This window comes from Amaranthus tricolor, chromosome 5 (assembly GCF_026212465.1).
Source record: "Amaranthus tricolor cultivar Red isolate AtriRed21 chromosome 5, ASM2621246v1, whole genome shotgun sequence".
Classification (NCBI taxonomy): Eukaryota; Viridiplantae; Streptophyta; class Magnoliopsida; order Caryophyllales; family Amaranthaceae; genus Amaranthus; species Amaranthus tricolor.
Genome location: NC_080051.1, coordinates 23,149,601 through 23,169,488, shown reverse-complemented (window position 1 = coordinate 23,169,488; position 19,888 = coordinate 23,149,601). Strand labels below are relative to the sequence as shown.

Genomic DNA, 19,888 nt, shown 5'->3' with positions numbered 1-19,888 from the left:
ATTTAAGCTTATCTCATAGTGAAACGATTTCATACAAGATTTGTTGGTTAGGTTTAGTTTTAAGTAATGAAACAAAAATCGTGTCTTCTTCATGGTGGGTCCTAAAGGTAGACCCAAGAGGCAACCCATTAGGATCATTCAAAAGGCAGAAATGAGGTAAATAGATAACCCATATGAAATAATAATAATAATAATAATAATATTATTATTATTATTATTATTATTATTATTATTATTGTTATTATTATTATTATGAGGCTCCAAGTGCATCAAGAAACTTCCGCAGTGGCCTGGTATCAATTTGTTACCTCTGAAGTTGAAGATGATTACAAAGAAAATATAGAAAGGGGATAGCTTTAAAAGGCAAGTGATAATTTTTAGTGTCTGTAGGCTATGCTATCACATTTGGCTCACTAGAAATCAGAGTATGTAGCTCATGCAAATGAACAATGTTGAGAAAGTCATGTACTGTATGTCTGTCAACAAACTTTAGTTAGATTTATTACTTTATTTCCTGTAAAATCTCAAATCAATACGTGGTTTAGAGAATTTAAGCGGTTGTTTTACTTCTTTGATCCTTAAAGGTCTTTTCCCTATTATTTGCACATAAAAAGTGAGTTACCACAACCCCTCCTAAAAGATGGGTACTTTCTCTATACTGATGTAGTTATTTAGCAATGTTAAAGGCTTGGAGCTCTCTGTCTTTGTGTTTTGTATTGTTTTGATTTTGGTTGGAATATAAACTTTTATTCTCCAGGAAAAATTAATAATATGAGTAACAAATCAGTGAACAAATAAAAAAAACACTATTGAAATTAGTGCATAAAGTATTTATTTTAACCGGCAATATATAGTTAATTGACCCTTTAACTTTTGTTAAACCATTTAACTTTTGATTAATGAAAATTGACTATATTTTTTTTCTATTGTGAAATTAAAATCTATTAAAATAATTTTCGTCATGATTTTTCCTAGTTATTAGCATATGCACTGTTCAACAACAAAATAAAGTGTATTAAAAGGAAAAACATTGTTTTTTCAAGTTTTTCATGGAAATAAAATAAAAATATATGCAACATCACCAAAAATACTAATGCATATGAATCTTGACACTATTATAAAACATGTTGTATTACTATCAATCAATTACTTGACTTGAATGAATTCTCAATCTTACAATTTTCAACATGATCGACATCAATCAAATTAGGAGACTCAAATGAAGCATATGTGTTATCAAAGGCTAGAAGCCCAAAATCTCTCTCACTTATTAAGTGGTATATCCCTACTACTTAAAATATCACGGCCCTTTTGATAGGTTATTATAAACGACGATAATGGAAATGAAAAACTAGTGTAATTTTAGTTGAAAAAACTCTTGAATATCCTGATGTACATGCTTGTTCAACTTCAATCATCTCATTTTCTTGATAAAATTCATTTCAATGCATTAACATTGGGAGAGATGGTATTAGATGATAATGATAATTTGTAAACAAAAAAAATTTTTTGTCATCAAAGTTTCATTATCATGGGAATGATATGAAACTTTTGATTAAATTTTACACTATAAACCATTCTTATTACAACTATTTAATACCACTAACCAAATAGGTCACAAGAATTTTAACTGTTTATAAGGTGAGATTGTACATTTTAAACTATTTGGTATTATTGCTGCTTTTACTTTTTCCTTTTTCTTGCTCAATTCACCCTTTTTGGCTCAATTCCCCTTTCTCCTTAAATCAAATATTTCTCTCTCAAATAGACCGAGAATTATCTACCCCTTCGACATAAAAAGTGGATGCACCCATCACATCTTTGTTCATCATATGTACTCTAGCCATTGTATGCTTAGCATTGATCATCAATTGTCTAACTTGTCAATAAGTTTCCTCAAGTCCTAGTTATTAAAAATGGTGTATGGCGAGTTATAAATGTGTTTTATTAGAAGATTGTAAATATTCACGGCCTTATAAATTGTTTATTAAATATGATCAATCACTTACCAGTTACCACCATTTCTAGCTATTAGAGGTTAGTTAGAAGCTTTGTTATATGTTTACATGGAATGTCTTTGTGATTCCAACCACCGTTAAAATCGTCTATCACTCACTAAATAAAATCAAGTTTGCAACCCAATATATCTATTTAAATAATAATACTATTTTAATACAACAAATAAAAAAAAAGCACATTAAAAACGAATAATAATCAGATGAATAAGAAAGAAAACTTTCTCAAATAATCGAGGTATCTCTCACACAATGCTATTTGAAATAGTTGACTTGACTTTCTTAAGCTAAAGATCTTTGAGCACAATGTTTTTTTTATTGAAGAAATGATTCACCATCATGAAATATCTTCAACTTGTGTTCATGCACTTTAAAAATCTTGTCAATAACTACTCTTTATCTATATTTTGTTTCAATAATCTCAACTGTAACGATTATAGTGGTTTTGGAAAAATTTATGATTATAAATTGAAGTTTTTAATTGATTTTTTTGGAAGGAAATCAAAGCTTCATAAAAGAAGGATTTTTTTATTTGTACTAACAGTTAGTAATAAATAAAATATGTTCTAAATTTAATACAATTTTATATGGTTTTATATCGTTTAATATAATTTTTGTAGACTATTTAAATTTCAGTATAAAACTTTACTATGTTTCTCATTAACTAAAATCAAAAAACACATGAAAGTTATTTGTAATGAATTTGTTTCAAAAAATATACATATGTTTATTAATCGTCTACAAAAATATACATATATTAATTAGTATTTTTTTTAAAATTTTATTTTTAGTTATTAAACGTATATAAAAATAATACTTATTAAAAGTATTTATATTGTAAATTTGGAACAATTTTGGTCATACTTATGCGAACAAAGTCGTGTTGGGACAAAATAATGAAAATCAGAAAAATAAAAGACTAAATATGAGATTCAGACGACGCAAGAAACGGGTAAATCAGCCATAGTAGAGTGCTGGTTGAGATTGTGCTACTCCGAGAAATCAGAAATGGCGATTATGAGAGAGAAATCATTGAAGTTGACCTTATTCTTTTGCATCGTTTGGTCACTCAGCCTCCTCTATGGTGAGATGTTCGCGTACTGGCTTCCCTTTCTTTGGACATGCTCCTGGCCTCATCTTCACTATCATCACTCGCTTTCTTTGGTAACTATTTTTTTTGAGTCTAATTCATTGACTGGCTATGCTTTTGATTCGACTTCATTCTGAGAAGTGTTTTTTCTGAGAAAATATTTCTGTTTCACGTGATGATTTGTAGATTCACTGCTTAGCTTAAAGAATGACAGTTTATAGTCTTTGCACTTAAAAGCATCTGGAAGATAGAACAAAAAATCTAGTGATGAATTTTATACACCAATGGGAGCAAAACTCCACCACGATTAACATCACAACGATCAGTGATTATGTGATTCTTGTAACTAGTAGTACTATCACACCTAATTAGGTTTATTGGATTTATTTTGAGTGGATTAAAGTTAAATGTAGGGCTGAACAAAATTTTGTCTAAATAGGGCTCACCAAAACGCTCAATTTGCAATTCTGTAGAATTAATTATGTCCTCTAAACCCCAAACCTAAGTATTGGAGGTGTTTATACAGTAAACCTCCTTTACAAAGTATATTTAGGGTTATAAAACAATTTAACATAACCGTCGAATCAAATTTCACAGCAGCCTCTACTAGTCTCGACCGAGACTCCAAAAATTCGCCCGAGACTCAACACCACAAAAGCTACCGACATCCACGAACTTAAGATTCGACCGAATCCTTGACACTCTCGCCCTGGACTTTATAATCTCGATCGAGATTAGTTGAGTCTTGCCCGAGACTAAGAAACTAACAACTTTTGCCTTCCACAACATAAGTGTCTCGGTCGAGACTTAACACAACCTGACAGAATCCCATCTCAACCACTCAACTTGATTCATCCAATGTTTCAGATTTAAATACGACACAATTCAAGTCAACAAACATCAACAATCTACACCTTAATGCAAACTCGTGTTCAATAACAAATCCATCAAACTCCATAGTGAAACTACATCTCCAGCCTCTGCATGCCCATGCATAAACAAAACATCGCAACAAGTCTCAAACATAAACTCATTACCTACTTGCAACCAAGTAACAACTACTCACAATGCTCCACCTACATCACGAGACCATGGGTGGGCTCCACCTGAAGATTAGTCGGTATCATATGTAATTAAGATTTATCGAACTAAAATGTTTTCATGGAAATGAGATCAAACACCATATAATGGGTTTTCATAATCAGTGACCAATTGAGTTTGAGTAGTTGAGTTCTTTACATTTAGGAACCCGATCACCAACACTAAACTCTAAATCTTGCATGTTAAATTTTCTAGCTCTTATGAGTGTGTTGTCCTTGTGACGATATTGTCATATCTCTATGGTATGTAGGATGCCGTTAGAAGCTATTTTTTTGAAAACATTATAAAACCAACAAATGGGAAAATTTTGTTGCTTTGTAATGGACTTAAAACTACCTCAAATCCTCAAACTTATAGAAAAAGAAAATTTATACTTCTATTAGTTGCATATTCTTGTGGACTTGTTAAATGTGCATACAGTTTTGATAATGATGTTTGTTTTTTTTCAATTTACATTAAGGGAGGAGATGTTCCAAACAATTTCATGAAAGTAGCGGTCCTTACTGACCCGCAGGTAACTTTTGTCATTAGCTTGTGTTCATATTGGATTTGCCTAGCATACTTATTCATTCTTACCTTTTAACAGCTAATGGATAGAACTTCCCATGATTTTCCATCAAAATCATTTTTGGAGATTGCACAGTTTTACTCCGATTTGTACATGCGTAGGTCATTCCTCTCTTCAGTTTTGCCTTTCAAGCCGGATGCAATTTTATTCTTGGGTGATTATTTTGATGGTGGTCCACAGTTGTCAAATAAAGAGTAAGACCTAAGTTCCTTTACTCATTTGCTTTGATGTTTTGAGTTTTTTTTTTTTATTTTTATTTTTTTTTATTCAATTGATGTTTTGAGTTTGAACTATATATAAAGTGAGTGGACTATGTTGCACCGTAAGTACAAAAAAAGGTTACATGTCACACATCTCTAAGATGATATTAGCCTTAACATGAGTTAGGAGCAATTTTGGTTGAATTTGAATTTTGGACATTTGGTTCTTGAAATAACTACATGACCCTCTATGAAAAGTAAGAATCATTTATTATATAGCCACATAGTTTAACTCATTTATTATTTATAACCACAAAGTTTATTTTTTATGAGTTATAGCCACTGTAAATTGAAAAGTGCATCTATTATAACCATGTCACCAGAATCCAATGGAATGACCGTTGACTCAACTTAATTACCTTTGAACTTACCCAAATTACCCAAAAAAAACCCCTCAACTTCTCTCTCTTCTTCATCTCTGCTTCTTTCTTCAACATTAGAAATTTCCTCCATTTTCAGCTTAAATGATTTTTATCAATACTCAATTGATTTCAAGATTTCATTTACTAATTTACGAATTCCTCACTTCTCTTTCGGTTATATTCTTTCCCCTAATATATTTTCGTCTTCGTTTTAGGGTTCATGAAATTCTTATTATCATATTGTTCATTGAAGACAAAGATTAAACCTTCTTTTGCAAATCAATTTCAACTTCAACAATTTTTATTGTTGATTTATTTTTAAGGTTTGATTATTACTGGAGATTAAAAATTAAGCTTAATATGCAGCAAAATTACCTTTATCCGCAAAGAAAACGGTCTAATCTTTAAACTCATTAATAATTATTTTACTTTAGATTTTGTAAAGTTTGTTTATTTTGGTTTGTTTGTGATTGGTTTTAAGAGCATCTTACAAAACTAAGGAAGAAATTTTAAAAAATTAATGTTGTTGATTCATTAGGCTAGGAAATATAGATTTGGAATTGAATTCAAGATTCACTTAGATTTCATGAAGTTGTAGACATTATTAAGCTTTAGCTAATAGTTTTTTAGTTTAGCTCTTAAGATTTGATGTTGTTGATTCAATAGGCTAAGAAAGAAGCAAAGATGAAGAGAAAAGGAGAAAAGGTGAGGGGTAGTTTCGGTAAGGTCAAAGGTAATTAAGTTTAGTCAATAAGACCGGCCATTGTGGTCGGACTCCGGTGACATGATTATAATAGATTGCACTTTTCTATTTATTGTGGCTTTAAATAATAAATGAGCTAAACTATGTGGCTATAATCAAAAAATGATTCTTAAAGTAATGATCGATGGTATGTTTAATGTTTGAAGATGGTTCATCTTGCAAATTAAGGGTCGATCGAAATCATGTTTGCTAAGCTTGATCACTAGCATGAGCATAAGATAAAGCTAGGTAATATCTTCTTGCAATATGATAACCTCTGGTGGGGAACAATAATAGGTTCAACGGGGAGTAGACATGTTATATTGATGATTTGATGCTTATTTTGGTTTGAAAATAAAGCCGCACGTGAGTGATTAAAGTGGTTAGATAACTTAATTAGCTTTTTTAAAATTCAATTAGAATTAGTTGTCTTCTAATTCAATTAGGATTAAGTGTTCTAATTAAAATAGAAGTAGTTATCTTAGTTTGATTGGATTAAGATAATCTAGTTGAATTTGAATAAGTATTATAGTTGGTTCAGAATTACATTTTAAATGTGATTAGAAGTAGGATTAGGAAATTTCTTCCAGTATGCTTAGAAGTAGTATTTTCAAAGCTCTAAGAACGTGGCACAACTATTGTTAAAAAATTATTTGGGTTTATGAAATTTTAAAGAGTTAGTAAATGTCACTGCTTCTTTTGCTTAGTGAAAATGATTAATCAACTAAAAGCTAGTAATCTTTAGGTGAATGAAGCCAAAAAAGATATTATCCAATTACAATAGTGTGAGTATTCCATCTAAGTGAATTGAAGGAGGAGTCGAGGTAAGGGAGTGAACCTTACATATACATATACAAACTTCTATTCGTTGGTTCAAATGAGTATTCCTTGTTCAACAAATTTTCTTCATATAGAACATCAACTAATGAGTACTTGGTCAATGTTACACTGGAATCTTTAAGCTTTCATCTTCGTGCTTTGTTTACATTTGATAAATTTTCCTTAAATGAAAACTAATTCAAAAATAATTGATTAGTAACCATCATTTAAGGCCTTCATGAACATCTTTATTTGTGTCAATTAAGATTTGTATCGACAAAGAGCAAGACATCGGACGAATACAAGCATCTAGTAACTGAACAACCCAAAAAATAGAATCAAAAGACCACCACACCACCCAACCCTAAGACAAAATAGAAACTAAGATACAAGAATTTCTTTCATACCCTCTCACTCAACAAGCTACTCTAAACAAGATATTATTTGCAATAATAGATGTAGTAGTCATCTTATCAAAACGAGCTTGATTACACTGTTTCCTTATGCCATAAATAAGCTCATTCCAACAAGTGCCAATGAGCTTGGATCTTTCTTTTGCTTGTTCATCTTGGTCATGGTAGTCACTTGCTCCCTTAAGTTACCAAGAGTCCAACCTATCTTTAAAAAGGAAAAACTTTGGTTCTAATGTTAATTGCCTTATCACATTGAAAGAAAAGATGATCCACTATTTCTAATTATTTCTTACAAATTTTGCACTTATCATCATGAAGGATCACATTTGACCACCCAATTCATAGTAGCCACAATCTCTTGAATAATAAGCCATAACATAAAACGAGCTATGGGGCTAGCATAATTTTTATCATCATCTTGTAACATCTCATTGTTTGGTTGCCTTAGGAATATTTACTGCATGTCACTGCCCCATCCTAGTGTCAAACTAAGTTGTATCCATAATTCGTATTTAATCAATGCAACCGATATGTACATATGCCTTGTGTTCAACAATAAGGAGTAGCATTGATGAAAAATCAAATGGAATATATTAAAGCATTCTATATTAATTATTTATGTTCAGGATCCACTTACATTCTCTTAGCTAATTAGATGGCAGGAATCTTTGAGTCGGTTCAAGCATATCTTTGATGTTGGTAAACGAGCAAGGACTAAAAACCTTCCAATTTACTACATTCCAGGAAATCACGACATTGGTTATGCTGGTCATATATTCCATAAGCCAGAGGTACGTTAGCATCAAGCATGTTAGTTTCCACGTTGGGTGATATTTTTTAGCTTAAATATATGTAATGACTTAGGAGCTACAAATTTGATAGCGAAGGATTTTTATGCTATATATTCTATCACACAGGGTTTTCATAAAATTAGTATTAGATTCACGTACTTTGTTTCTCCCTATTGGCCCATGTGGTTGTTGGTATTAACGATGCAAATGATAACGGACATTTTATGTAATTTAGCTTAGAAAATCACTAGACATGATTTATGATTGTGTTTATTTATTTTTTTCTTAACAAAATTCATGTTTATCGGTTACCAATTGGGAGAGTGGTATCAGGTGGTAACAGAAAACTTGTGAAGAAAAACACATGTTTGAGGCTTAGAGCTTGATTACCTTGGGAAGGACAAAAAAACTTTTTCCGAAAATTATCACTGGAAGTTTAAAACTCATTTACATTACCACAATTTATTACCGAGTTCCAAACAGGGCCTAAGTGTAAATTTGATCCTGTTGCAAGATCCAAAAAAATAAGGAAAGGGAAAACATACTTAAAGGAGGTTTATGTAATTCATCTCTTTGACTTTTCCATTTCTCTATCTTGAGTCTATTTATGTCATTCATCTTTTTGATTTTTCCACTTTTGTACTTACTGGCCTGTATTTTCTTGCTACAGGTTTTGGAGCGTTACGAAGGCACCTTTGGAGAAAGAAATTATAGGTTTACTATTGGAAAAGTAGATTTTGTTGTGATTGATGCCCAAACCATTGATGGTAAATTAGACATCTTATTACCAGTTACCACTCAGTATCGTTGCACCTGTGTCACTTGTACAAACAAACAATTAACTTGGTTTGAAACTCTGTGTTTGTAATGTTCTAAATTCACTTTTTAACATCATATTTTCTCTTATCTAGCTCAAAATTCCCTTACACTGCCTCTAAAACTATCATTTGTAATATCATCCCAGTTGCAACTTGCAAACACATGGCACGTCAATATGCTTATTACTTTTGCTATTCAATTTGTACAACTGATGTCTAAGGTTTGTTTGAATTCTTTTAACAGTGTGCTTTATGTTTAAATTTAAAAAGAACCCTGTCCATAAAAAGAATTTGTGCAAATGAGATTGAGGGAAGTTGGAGAGAAAATTCTGAAACATAGCTTTCATTATTTTAAACTACTTACCCACACACATTATAATAGTGATTCATGGAGTCTGATTTACTTAGAAATCTTTTTTCATTCATAGGTAACTTGGAAGATGACGTACCCTCGTTTACTCGGTTTTTCGTGGATGGTGTCTCCATGAGTAAGTCAGCCTCTATTTCTCAAATCGCTGTTCGGTCTATTTAGACAGCTGGGCTTGAGTGTAGTTCCTGCCTGCTCATTCTGCAATTATATCTTATTTATGAAGAGTTGCTAGTGTGTGTAAGCTGAGTTTCGATATGACTTGCAAGAAGCTCCAGAAACCGGACCCTGATAAGTTCCTTTTACACTAATATTGGACTAGGCGTCTTGGTATCCTTATTAAATCTAATCCTGTCAACTGAGTTTGGTTACATAAGCATGTGATTTCTTTCGTGGTGTCTCAAAACAGTTGCTAACTCTTGCTTAGTTTAAGCATGCGCTACTTTTTTCCTCATGTTTCTCAATTCATGGGGTCCTTTATGAAGGTCTTGCACCCATTTTATCAAACATATTAACTTGCATCGTTTAACTTTTCTCAAGAAACCTAATTGTTTGTAAACAAATTCGAACTTTGTCGGAAATGCTTCAGTGGCTGTCTAATTCTTATCCATTTTTTAGAAGTTCTGAAACAATATTATTAGAGCATTTTGAAATGTGAGTTAACTTCATGCAGTACTTTTGTTCATGAATGTCGATAAGAAGGGATTGTAAATTTTTATATCTACAAAGCTCTAGATGTTAAACTTTTAACCTTCCATTAGTCATTGGACCTGTGCGCAGCATCGCATTGAGACTGTTGTATATGTTTTGAGTTTACCACGTCCGAAATATGGGTCGAGACAATCGCACAACCGTAGAATGCAAAAGCTGTTTCACAAGCGTTATAAGTTTATAACCATATATGTAATCCTATATTTGCACTGTGTCTGTTCCAAAATGTGGAATCTATTGGTCAAATGGTACTAGAAGGGGCGAAGGCCAAAGAGAGAAAGGGATCTGAGTGAAAATCTAATAATTTTATGTGTCGAAAAGTAAAAGGCTTGTCCAAAACAGAATTTGTCTGTATAGGGGATGACCTAGAAACCCTTGCATACTTGTCACTATACTTCAGTTTGAACTTAGAAACTACAGTGCATTGCTGATTAGTGGACGCTCTCACTCTATTTTGATTTGGCTCATGAGATAAGATGATATTCTATTGTTCTTTATGTTGATTGTCACTAACCTATTACAATTTTAAGATTATCTTTGATAAAATTTAATTCCTTATGGTCTTGTACCTGTTTCTTGCTTCCTCTATCGTTTCAGTTTACTTGTATCCAATAACATGCTACATGCAACTCTCTAAAGTTAGAATAAGATGAACTACTATATCACTAATGTTCAGTGGATGACGAAGAGCCAACTGATCCTCTTTCGCAGATGTAAGTTCAAATCCAAGGGTGTTATTGACCCACATCCCTTTGTACCGATCGGATTGGACTCCTTGTGGCCCATACCGTTCATCAGAAATTATCAATCAGGTATTATTGTCTATTTACAAAGTATTATATGTCCTGAGTTGTCTCCCTTGTGCTTTTAACATACATGTATGTACATCCTTATCATTTGTTATATACCTTACCATTTGGCACTAAAAAACTTACAATTGTTTCCCTTTGTGTTCAGAGGGTTTCTCGGTCTGCTGATGATCAGAGGATAATGTATGTTTCATGTATTAACATCTTCAGTCAGTGTGATTTTTTTTCTTTTCTCAACTATTCTGTTAATGGTAAGTATTTGTTGATTGGTGCAGATACCAGAACTATGTTACCAAGGAGTCCTCAAAGTATATGTTGGACTCAATTCAGCCTGTAGTTTCTCTAGCTTCTCTTGTGAATTGTGATTACTCTTTTCGTCATCATACAGGTCTTCATATTTACTGACTTAAAATGTTCCTTTGTTTAATCAGGTACTCGTACTTTCTGGACATGATCATGACCAGTGTACTGTAGACCATAAGACAAAATATGGTACTGTAAAGGAGGTAATTACGGGAGCATAAAATATGTTGCTTAAATAGTTTAAAAGCTGAGTGTTTTCAAGCCAGTGACTTTTGACTACTTCCAGCATACTCTTGGGACATTAAGTTGGCAACAAGGCAACTTATATCCATCGTTCATGCTTCTATCTGTTGGCAATTTCATACAAGCAAACGGATCTTCTCCAGAACCAGTTGTACTTGTTCAACTGTGCTTTCTTCCTACCCAACTATTCATATATATATGGTACTGTTCTACTCAAAACATCCTGCCTATTGACTTAGTACTTGGTAATATATTAAATATATTTCTTATTACGGTCTTGTTTTTATTGACTTCCAAAGTTGCTAATTCCAGGTATATCGTACTTTTTGTTGTAACCATCTTAGCTCTTTCGATTTTACCTATATATGGAATTGATATCAAGGATCTAATGACAAATATAAACAAATTAGTCAAAGAGAGTCTTTCTTCAAGTGGTAGAAAAGAGAAAAATGAAGATGAAAACTATGAGTTTGAAATGATGTGGGATGCAGAAGGGAGCATGCATCTTATCAAGAAGCCTTATAAAGCCCCTTTAAATGTGTCAAAGGAGACTAGTTCAACAGAAAGGTTGGCTGATCTTTCTACCTTCATTTCATTGAGTTTTAGCTTTTCTGTTGATATTTCATTTCTTCATGGGATGTGGGAACCGAAATAAATTTTGTGTGCTTGAAATGACCTTCCATGCGTTTCCTTGCACTCTCTTTCTAAATAAAGAAAAGAGAACAATTATGCCATTCCTTGCTTTTGAGGAGGAAAGGTATTAAAGGACGTCAAAATCTTAACCAGGACTAGTTAATGTGAAGCAATGACCAGCTGTCTGAATGTGGACTCTTATCCTTTAGGCTACCTGCGGGAACTGCCATTATTTCCAGTAACAATTTCCGTTGTTAGCACTTGTTTTTGTGATTGCGAATACATTGTATTGGGTATTTTCATTTCTGTGTTGATTGGTGGAATTTATATCCTATTTTCTCTATATGCAAGGGAGATCATCAATTGATGAGAGGTTAGTATTAGAGAGAATGTCATCATAAATCATTTTTGTCTGTGTCAGAAGCATGTGCAATTGTTTATGTGAAGTTGCAGATGATGTTTGGTACAAGAGTAATCGGAAAACACCCCTACAAGGAACCAAGGAGAGTAATAATAAGGAATAGGATTCTAATAAGTAAATATTGATTAGAACACGTAGTGAATATTCTTGTTTGAAATCATAGAAATTAGTAAGAGTTTATAAAAAGAGAATACCATTAATGTGAAAGAATCAAATAAATTTTGGGGCTAAAACGTAAATATGTAATATCCTTTAGTAAAAAAAAAAGGACAAATGAGGTTATTTTTGTCCAAAATGATGCCCAAAATGAAAGTATTTATATGAACGTTCGGGGAAAATGAGAAGAGTAATTAAGAAAGAGGGAGTATTTTATAAAATCTGTTTTCGTGTTGATTTGTTTTGGTTAATGTTGATGACCCATGTTATTGGGATTAAAGCTTTGTATTGTTGTAGTGTTGCATTCTATATATCACTAGACATCGAATACTTCTTTCCCCGTTGTAATAGTTACCAACTTATCAAGATTATGACTTATGATTGGTTAAAGATCTTTGCTGAACTTAGCTAATTACGTGTTATGTTCTAGAGGCAATGCTGTGATACGTAAGGCCAGGAAACAAATGCTGCAAGACCAAGAGGGTGCATCTGAAGTAGACATTAGTGTGGATCCCGAGTCTGACATGAAAAACATGCCAAGATCAAGCAAATCTTTGATGAGAATAATGCTGCAGCGATGTATTCGAGTGCTTGGGATGATTTTGGTTATTGCTGTGGTGATTGTCCCGCTATACATAATGCTCTTATTTAAGGATTGGATTGAATAATAATGAATGATATACTTCTAAATATGCTAAACATTTTTTAGAAATAATACTTAATACATTGATATCATTTGATTTATTTTGGATCTGCCCCTGATCACACAGATTTCCCCAGCTTATAGAGACATAGCTACTAGCTTATCATCTACCAATAGTTTTCAATATTGTTGTTTGTAAGGGTCTAACGGTGCTTGTAAATTGTAATGATCTGTTTCTCTCTCGCTTTGTGTTTTTTGGGTGAGGGAAAACGAACATGTTGTATTATTTATTATTATTATTATTATTTTTATTTTTATTATTTTTTTTTATGAAACTGCATTCGATATCATAGAAAGGAACTTTTACAAGAAGTTGGTAGGGAGTCGAGCAACAAGTTGAGCACTCACACTCTTTTGGATATTATTATTATTATTATTATATTAATTTTCTAAAAACCCGATGCATGCATAAAAATACATTGAAATGAATATTCTTTTTGTTTGTGAAAAAGTTACACATGATCAAGTTTGAGTTCTACACGTTCTATCCAGATATCATTGTGAACATTTTTATAAAAGGTCTTTTTGATTTTGTTCTAAGATTTGAATAAATTCAATGTTTGTCAACCTATTGCTTCAACCGTATGGGTGTGACACAATGTGTTAATCAACCATATGGGTGTAACACAATGTGTAAATAATTAGTTTTCTTTATTTAGCAAATATTTAGCATATCTTATAATTATGGTACATTATGTATTTAATTTATTCTTGTTTATAGGCAGGCGGTTCACCAGGTTACATTAAACATAAATATTCTAAGTTATAATTAATATTCTTCGTCTCTTCATTGTTTTAGTTCTCAAGTGTCATACTTACTGTAGGCCTTAGCCTTAGAGGACATAGGCAGAGAACATTAGTTTCAATTTTAAATTTTTTTAAATGTTCTGAATACTTTATAGATTTGTTTTTTCTTATTTTAGCAATTTTTAAAAGCAACAACAATAAGTTAAATATTTTCTTCGTTCTCTAATGTTCTTCCAATTTCAAATATTCTATTTTAAGGAAAGAAAAATTTAATTAATGTTTCTGACACATATTTAGAAGATGAAATATGTTCATGTAAGATCTCGTTAGATTTGTCTTAATGTATAATTTTTTATTATGTGTATTTAGAAATATTAAGGTTTAAAATTTACATTAAAAACTATGCAAAAAGTAAATGGGAAAAATATAAAAAAACGGAGGAAGTAAAAATTTACCACAATAACAATTAGGCTTTTGTCATTAATTGTAAATAAGGTCGTAAAAGATGTAAAAAGAACTAGATTAACATTAAAAAAATCAACGATTATGTATCATATCCATAGGTACGATCATGGAAAGTAGCTACGTTTCGCAATCCGGCAACGTTCGTCTTAAATCACCACGAAAAGCGATCCAAATCACTTAAAGTGACGTCTAGGTATTTTATTAAAAAAAAAATGAAAGTTTGAGATGAAACCTAAAAAACTAATAAAATTCCTCTAAAAAAATTTTTAACACAAAAAATCATTGGAAAAAGTGATATTAATAATCCAACTTTTCACCTATTTACCATGTATAATCCCGATTTTAGATTATTTTTTAATAAATCAACCTTTGCCTTTAGTTTGCTGTCAACATACTAAATAGGGTATGCTGATAACAAACTTGGGACAAATGTTGAATTATTATAAAATAAAATGTTGTGCTGATAGCAAATTAAAGACATAGATTATTAAAAAAATAATTCAAAGGCGTGATTATTGACAGTGAATGAGTAAAGTTGAATTATTAGTATTAATTTTTCCAAAATCATGTTTAGTGATTTTATTTTTAACAAATTAATTTTTTATTAACAATTTTGCAAAATCCATAAGGCAGCTCCTTCCATGAATAGGACCATACTCATGTAAATGGCCAAATTGGCATCAACAAGTGAAGTTCCTTTGCATTGCAATTGCATGTCTTTATATGAACTTTACAGATTGGGTATTGCATGCAAACGTTCCTTTCAAACCAGCAACAAACCAATAATCTAAATCAGTTTTTTTTTTTTTTTTTTTTTTTTTCTACTCTAACAATGTATAAAGTGGATATAAAAACATCTCCAAAAAAAAAGTAGATATAAAAAATAAATTACATATTTTCCAATCAAGAAATTACTTTGCATTTTCGAAAGCAATTCTAAATTCATAGTTACATTTTGGTTTTTCTCTATCTTATTATTTATAAAATCATAAACACACAAACCTATAATATGAATTATGGGCGTCAATTTCATATGTGGCTTGAACAGGGTGTTAATTTCTCGTGTGACAAAAACACGTGAGTCGGGGACGTCATCTTCTTGTGTGGCCGAAAATTATAATTTATTGGTATTAGTCTCTTCTATGGCACATAAATTTAATACCAGTTATAAGCGATAATTTTTCGGTGGCTCGAAAAAAATTGTAAATTACTGTGAATAATACAAGTTTTTGTTAATTTTCCTATAATAATACCTACTTTTAATTAACTATGAATAACACCAATTTAAGGGATTTTTTTCTAAAATAATATCAACTTTAGTTTATTAGCTAATATACCAATTTTTTTGTCATATAATCTACAATAGTTTGATTTTTAACATATTAGGGATATTCTTGGAAAACACCCCTTAAATTGTTATTATTCATAGTTAATCAAAAGTTTATATTATAGTAGGTAAATAAGTAAAAGAATGTATTTTTCTTGGTGATTTTTCCAAAAATAAGCAAATGGTTGTATTAAATAAGCAATATATATAGCTTTTCTAGGCTTATATACATGTACAAAAATTTTTAATATGTTTGGATCAACTCAACTACAAACTTATATTGATGGTTAAAGTTATAGGATATATTATATACTTTAATATGCTCGTGAGTGGATGTAACACATACCTCTCATACATGTCTTTTTAATATTCCACTTAAAATGAGAAGTGAATGTGATTCACTCCTAACCTCTTGTCACTTAGGTTTTTGATATCCTGTCAAGGGATCAAACTCAACCAAAAGCTTAAATTAATGGTTAAAGTCCAAAAATATGTTATATATACTATTACGCATATGTGAGCAACAATGAGCACTTTAATACTCCTTTACATATAAATCTTTTTAGAATTTTTAGGTCACTAGAAGGGCTACAAACCTATTAGGAATCAACATCCAATAACAGGGCTCCTTAACGAGTTGTTTGATTATAAGTCTAGATATAAAACCCAATAATATTTAAACTCTGATACGATAATAAAAAATTAACAGTCAAAAATTAAATCGATAGTTAAAATACTAGAATATATACATATTCTGACATCATATATATTGAATTTTTATAAAATAAATGGTAAGATTCAAGTTTAAAGTGATTCCCGTGAAAAATTATGCAATGTATGGTTAGATGCACATTTGTAAGGCATGAAAATATTAATGATACATATGGCAAACACCCAGCCGCAATCAAGGCATATTGTTGAAAAGTGATTTTATGTGGAAGGTAAGTAGAAAATAATTTTTCCATTATATTCAACTATTCAAGGAAAAAAAAATGATAATACTAAATAGTATTTATTTTTAGTAAATTATTAAAAGAAATAAAAGAAAAGGAGGAAATGAGATATAGATGTGCTTTCTCTTAGATTTCGGATGGCTTTTTGTTTTGGTTTGCATTATCTTTTTATTTATCTCCTGAATTTTAGTGTAATCACAAAAATATGAGGGAATTCTTGGAAAATACCAAAACCAATGGACTTTCTTTATCGGTGATATTATGCATACTTATCACCACCTTCTTCATCTTTGTTCTTTACTCTCCATCCTCTTCCACCATTTCCACTCAAATTCAAATCCATCCAACATATTCTCCATTTCAAGATCCTCCTATAAAGGGTATGTATCTCTCTTCTTGCCCATGGTTTTGATCGAGGCAGAGCAAAAATACACTATAATATTTTCCATATTTATTCATTTACTTTTTGATTTTTGTTATATACTTTAACATGGTCTTTCGTATAAGAGTCGAGCCATATGGATTAGAAGTATGAATGTGGTACATGCCACCTACCTCAAATCCGCGTTCAATACTTGAATATTCTACATTAATTAAGGGGTAATTGAAATTTAAACCCGTAATCTTTTGTCACGTTAGCTTCGGATACCATGTTAGAGAACCGACTCAACCAAAAATTTAAGCTGATAGTTAAGACCTCAGGATATACTATATACTCTAACAAAAGTAATGTAAACTAATGGAATCATAAGTTAGTCCTTTCCCTTTGTGAAGTGGGAGGGATTAATTTCCAAACCTGTTGTGTGTATAGTCATACATTTTGAATATGCCCGGAAAGTTTTTGAATTTATATTTATTGATTGAAATTAAATCTTTATTGATGATTTTTCAGATAAATACAAAAAATGTGATTTATTCAAAGGGGAATGGGTAAAAGACCCAAAAAAACCGGCCTACACCAATGCAACATGTCCAACAATCCCAACAACAAAAGATTGCTTCTTGCATGGAAGAAAGGACAAGGACTTCTTATATTGGAGATGGAAACCGGAAAAATGTGAGCTCTCGAGATTCGAACCCGAAACCTTTTTGAAAATCATGAACAACAAGAAACTAGCATTTATAGGAGATTCAATTGCTAGAAATCAAATAGACTCTCTTATTTGTCTTTTAACTCAACAAGAATATCCCATTAATGCGTATAAAGATGCAAAAGATCGGTCTAGGGTTTGGTTCTTCCCTAAGAGTAATTTTACATTAATGGTGTTATGGACAAGGTTTTTAGTTAAGGGTGTTGAAAAAGGTGGGGTTTTTGATTTGCATCTTGATCAAGTGGATGAAAATTGGGGTTATAATGTGAGCCAATGGGAAGTGGATTATGCAATTGTTTCAAGTGTTCAATGGTATTTTAAGAAGCATTATTTATATGAAGGAGGGGATTTGATTGGATGTCTTAATTGTAGTGAAGATGATCATTTGACAGAGTTTTCTGTAAGTTTTGCAGTTAAAAAGGCCTTTCAAACTGCATTCAGGTAATACTTGGCTCTATCTTTTGAGTAAATGTGTTTTTTAGTTTATAATAATGGGGTTTGTTTGGCCAAGAATATATATTACTTTTTTAGATTAAAGTCTAAAGTTTGATTTTTGTTGTCCCTTTCCTAAGCTAAACGTGTAAAAAAAATTTGTTTTTATAAATTGGATTATAATTATAATCACTGTAAATATGCGTCAAATAATTAATTTAACTAAAAGTTTAAATTGATGATTGAAATTTCAAGTTTATATCCTTCTCATATCTAACACGAAAATAAAAGGTGGGTGAGATTCAAACCTATAACCTCTTGTTAAGTTGGCTTCAAATACTATGTTAAGAAACCAATTTTTGAAGTTCCATTATATATGTTATATACGAAGTATTAAAAGTGACCATTATCACCACATGTGAGTTATCCCACATCGAAAAAAGAAAAGAGAATATTCCACTTTATAAACTCGAGGAGTAATTCTTTTACTATCCATTGGTTTAAGTAAAAAATCTCCTTTTAGATTTGTATGTTTGTTAACTATTTTCTTTTTTGAATTGCCAAAATGTATTTTCTAATATAATATCAGAGTCCGATTTATTGTTAGACTTTTATTATTAGACATTTTTACCACCGGTAAAGTTGCCTTAAATTGGAATTTCATTAACACTGAAATTTGAATCCTTGTTTGGATTATTCTCTAACAAAATTAACATGCTTTGAAGATTGTGATTCGTGATAATGACGGTGTGGAGTATAATCAGTCAACCTTTAGTTAGAATCCTGTTGTTCACCTCTTGTTTGACAAAATTATGTTTTTTGTCCATTTAATTTTGCTACATTCTAAAAGTTAAATTTTTTATATACTATGTAGCAAATTCAAAGGTACAGAGTGCGTATTTATTTGTATGCATCAATAATTAGCATTCTATAGAGGAACAAAAACCACAATTGCGGAGCCATCTATCTAGGTACAAACTTTCTAAGCAAAAGCTAACCAAAAAAGCTAAAGTATAAATTGATTAACCATTAATATAGGTACATAAATGGTTGCAAGGCGTGCAAGGACATGGTGACAATCGCGAGGACAATCTCACCATCGCATTTTGAGCATGGGACATGGAGAACCGGAGGCGATTGTGAGAGATCAAAGCCTTACAACGAAGCACAACTAAAACATTTGTTGGCAACACACAACAAAAGCAGCATTGAATGGCAAGTTAGAAACCTTCAAATGGAAGAAATCGAGCATGCAATGAACGAAGGTCGTAGTCATAGCCAAAAATTTAAAGCCATGGACATTACTAAGATTATGTTGGTAAGGCCCGATGGGCATCCAGGCCCGTATTGGCGCGACAAGAAGAAAAAGTTTAATGATTGTGTACATTGGTGTATGCCTGGCCCTATTGATGTGTGGAATGATCTCTTGTTGGCATTATTGCTTGATTAAGCGACTTGTGTTGTTGAGCATAATTTTACATTGATTGAATATAACAATTGCTTATGTGTGACGTGAGTTCTTATTTTTTGTAAATATATTGGGAATAT

At 31.4% G+C, this 19,888-nt stretch overlaps 2 protein-coding genes across 2 annotated transcripts; both read left to right on the top strand.

Annotated features, from left to right (window-relative positions):
- The first annotated feature begins 2,891 nt into the window (after positions 1-2,891).
- LOC130813833 (uncharacterized protein C630.12) lies at positions 2,892-13,585 on the top strand. Its single transcript, XM_057679725.1, has 13 exons — positions 2,892-3,179; positions 4,667-4,720; positions 4,793-4,968; positions 8,026-8,161; positions 8,832-8,928; positions 9,408-9,467; positions 10,769-10,869; positions 11,015-11,049; positions 11,142-11,199; positions 11,298-11,372; positions 11,456-11,613; positions 11,725-11,979; positions 13,053-13,585. The coding sequence occupies exons 1-13, from the start codon at positions 3,024-3,026 to the stop codon at positions 13,288-13,290; spliced, it is 1,599 nt and encodes a 532-aa protein (XP_057535708.1). The 5' UTR covers positions 2,892-3,023; the 3' UTR covers positions 13,291-13,585.
- Positions 13,586-16,878: 3,293 nt separating this feature from the next.
- On the top strand, positions 16,879-19,851 carry LOC130813831 (xyloglucan O-acetyltransferase 3-like). Its single transcript, XM_057679724.1, has 3 exons — positions 16,879-17,197; positions 17,710-18,349; positions 19,379-19,851. The coding sequence occupies exons 1-3, from the start codon at positions 17,023-17,025 to the stop codon at positions 19,788-19,790; spliced, it is 1,227 nt and encodes a 408-aa protein (XP_057535707.1). The 5' UTR covers positions 16,879-17,022; the 3' UTR covers positions 19,791-19,851.
- The last annotated feature ends 37 nt before the right edge of the window (positions 19,852-19,888 follow it).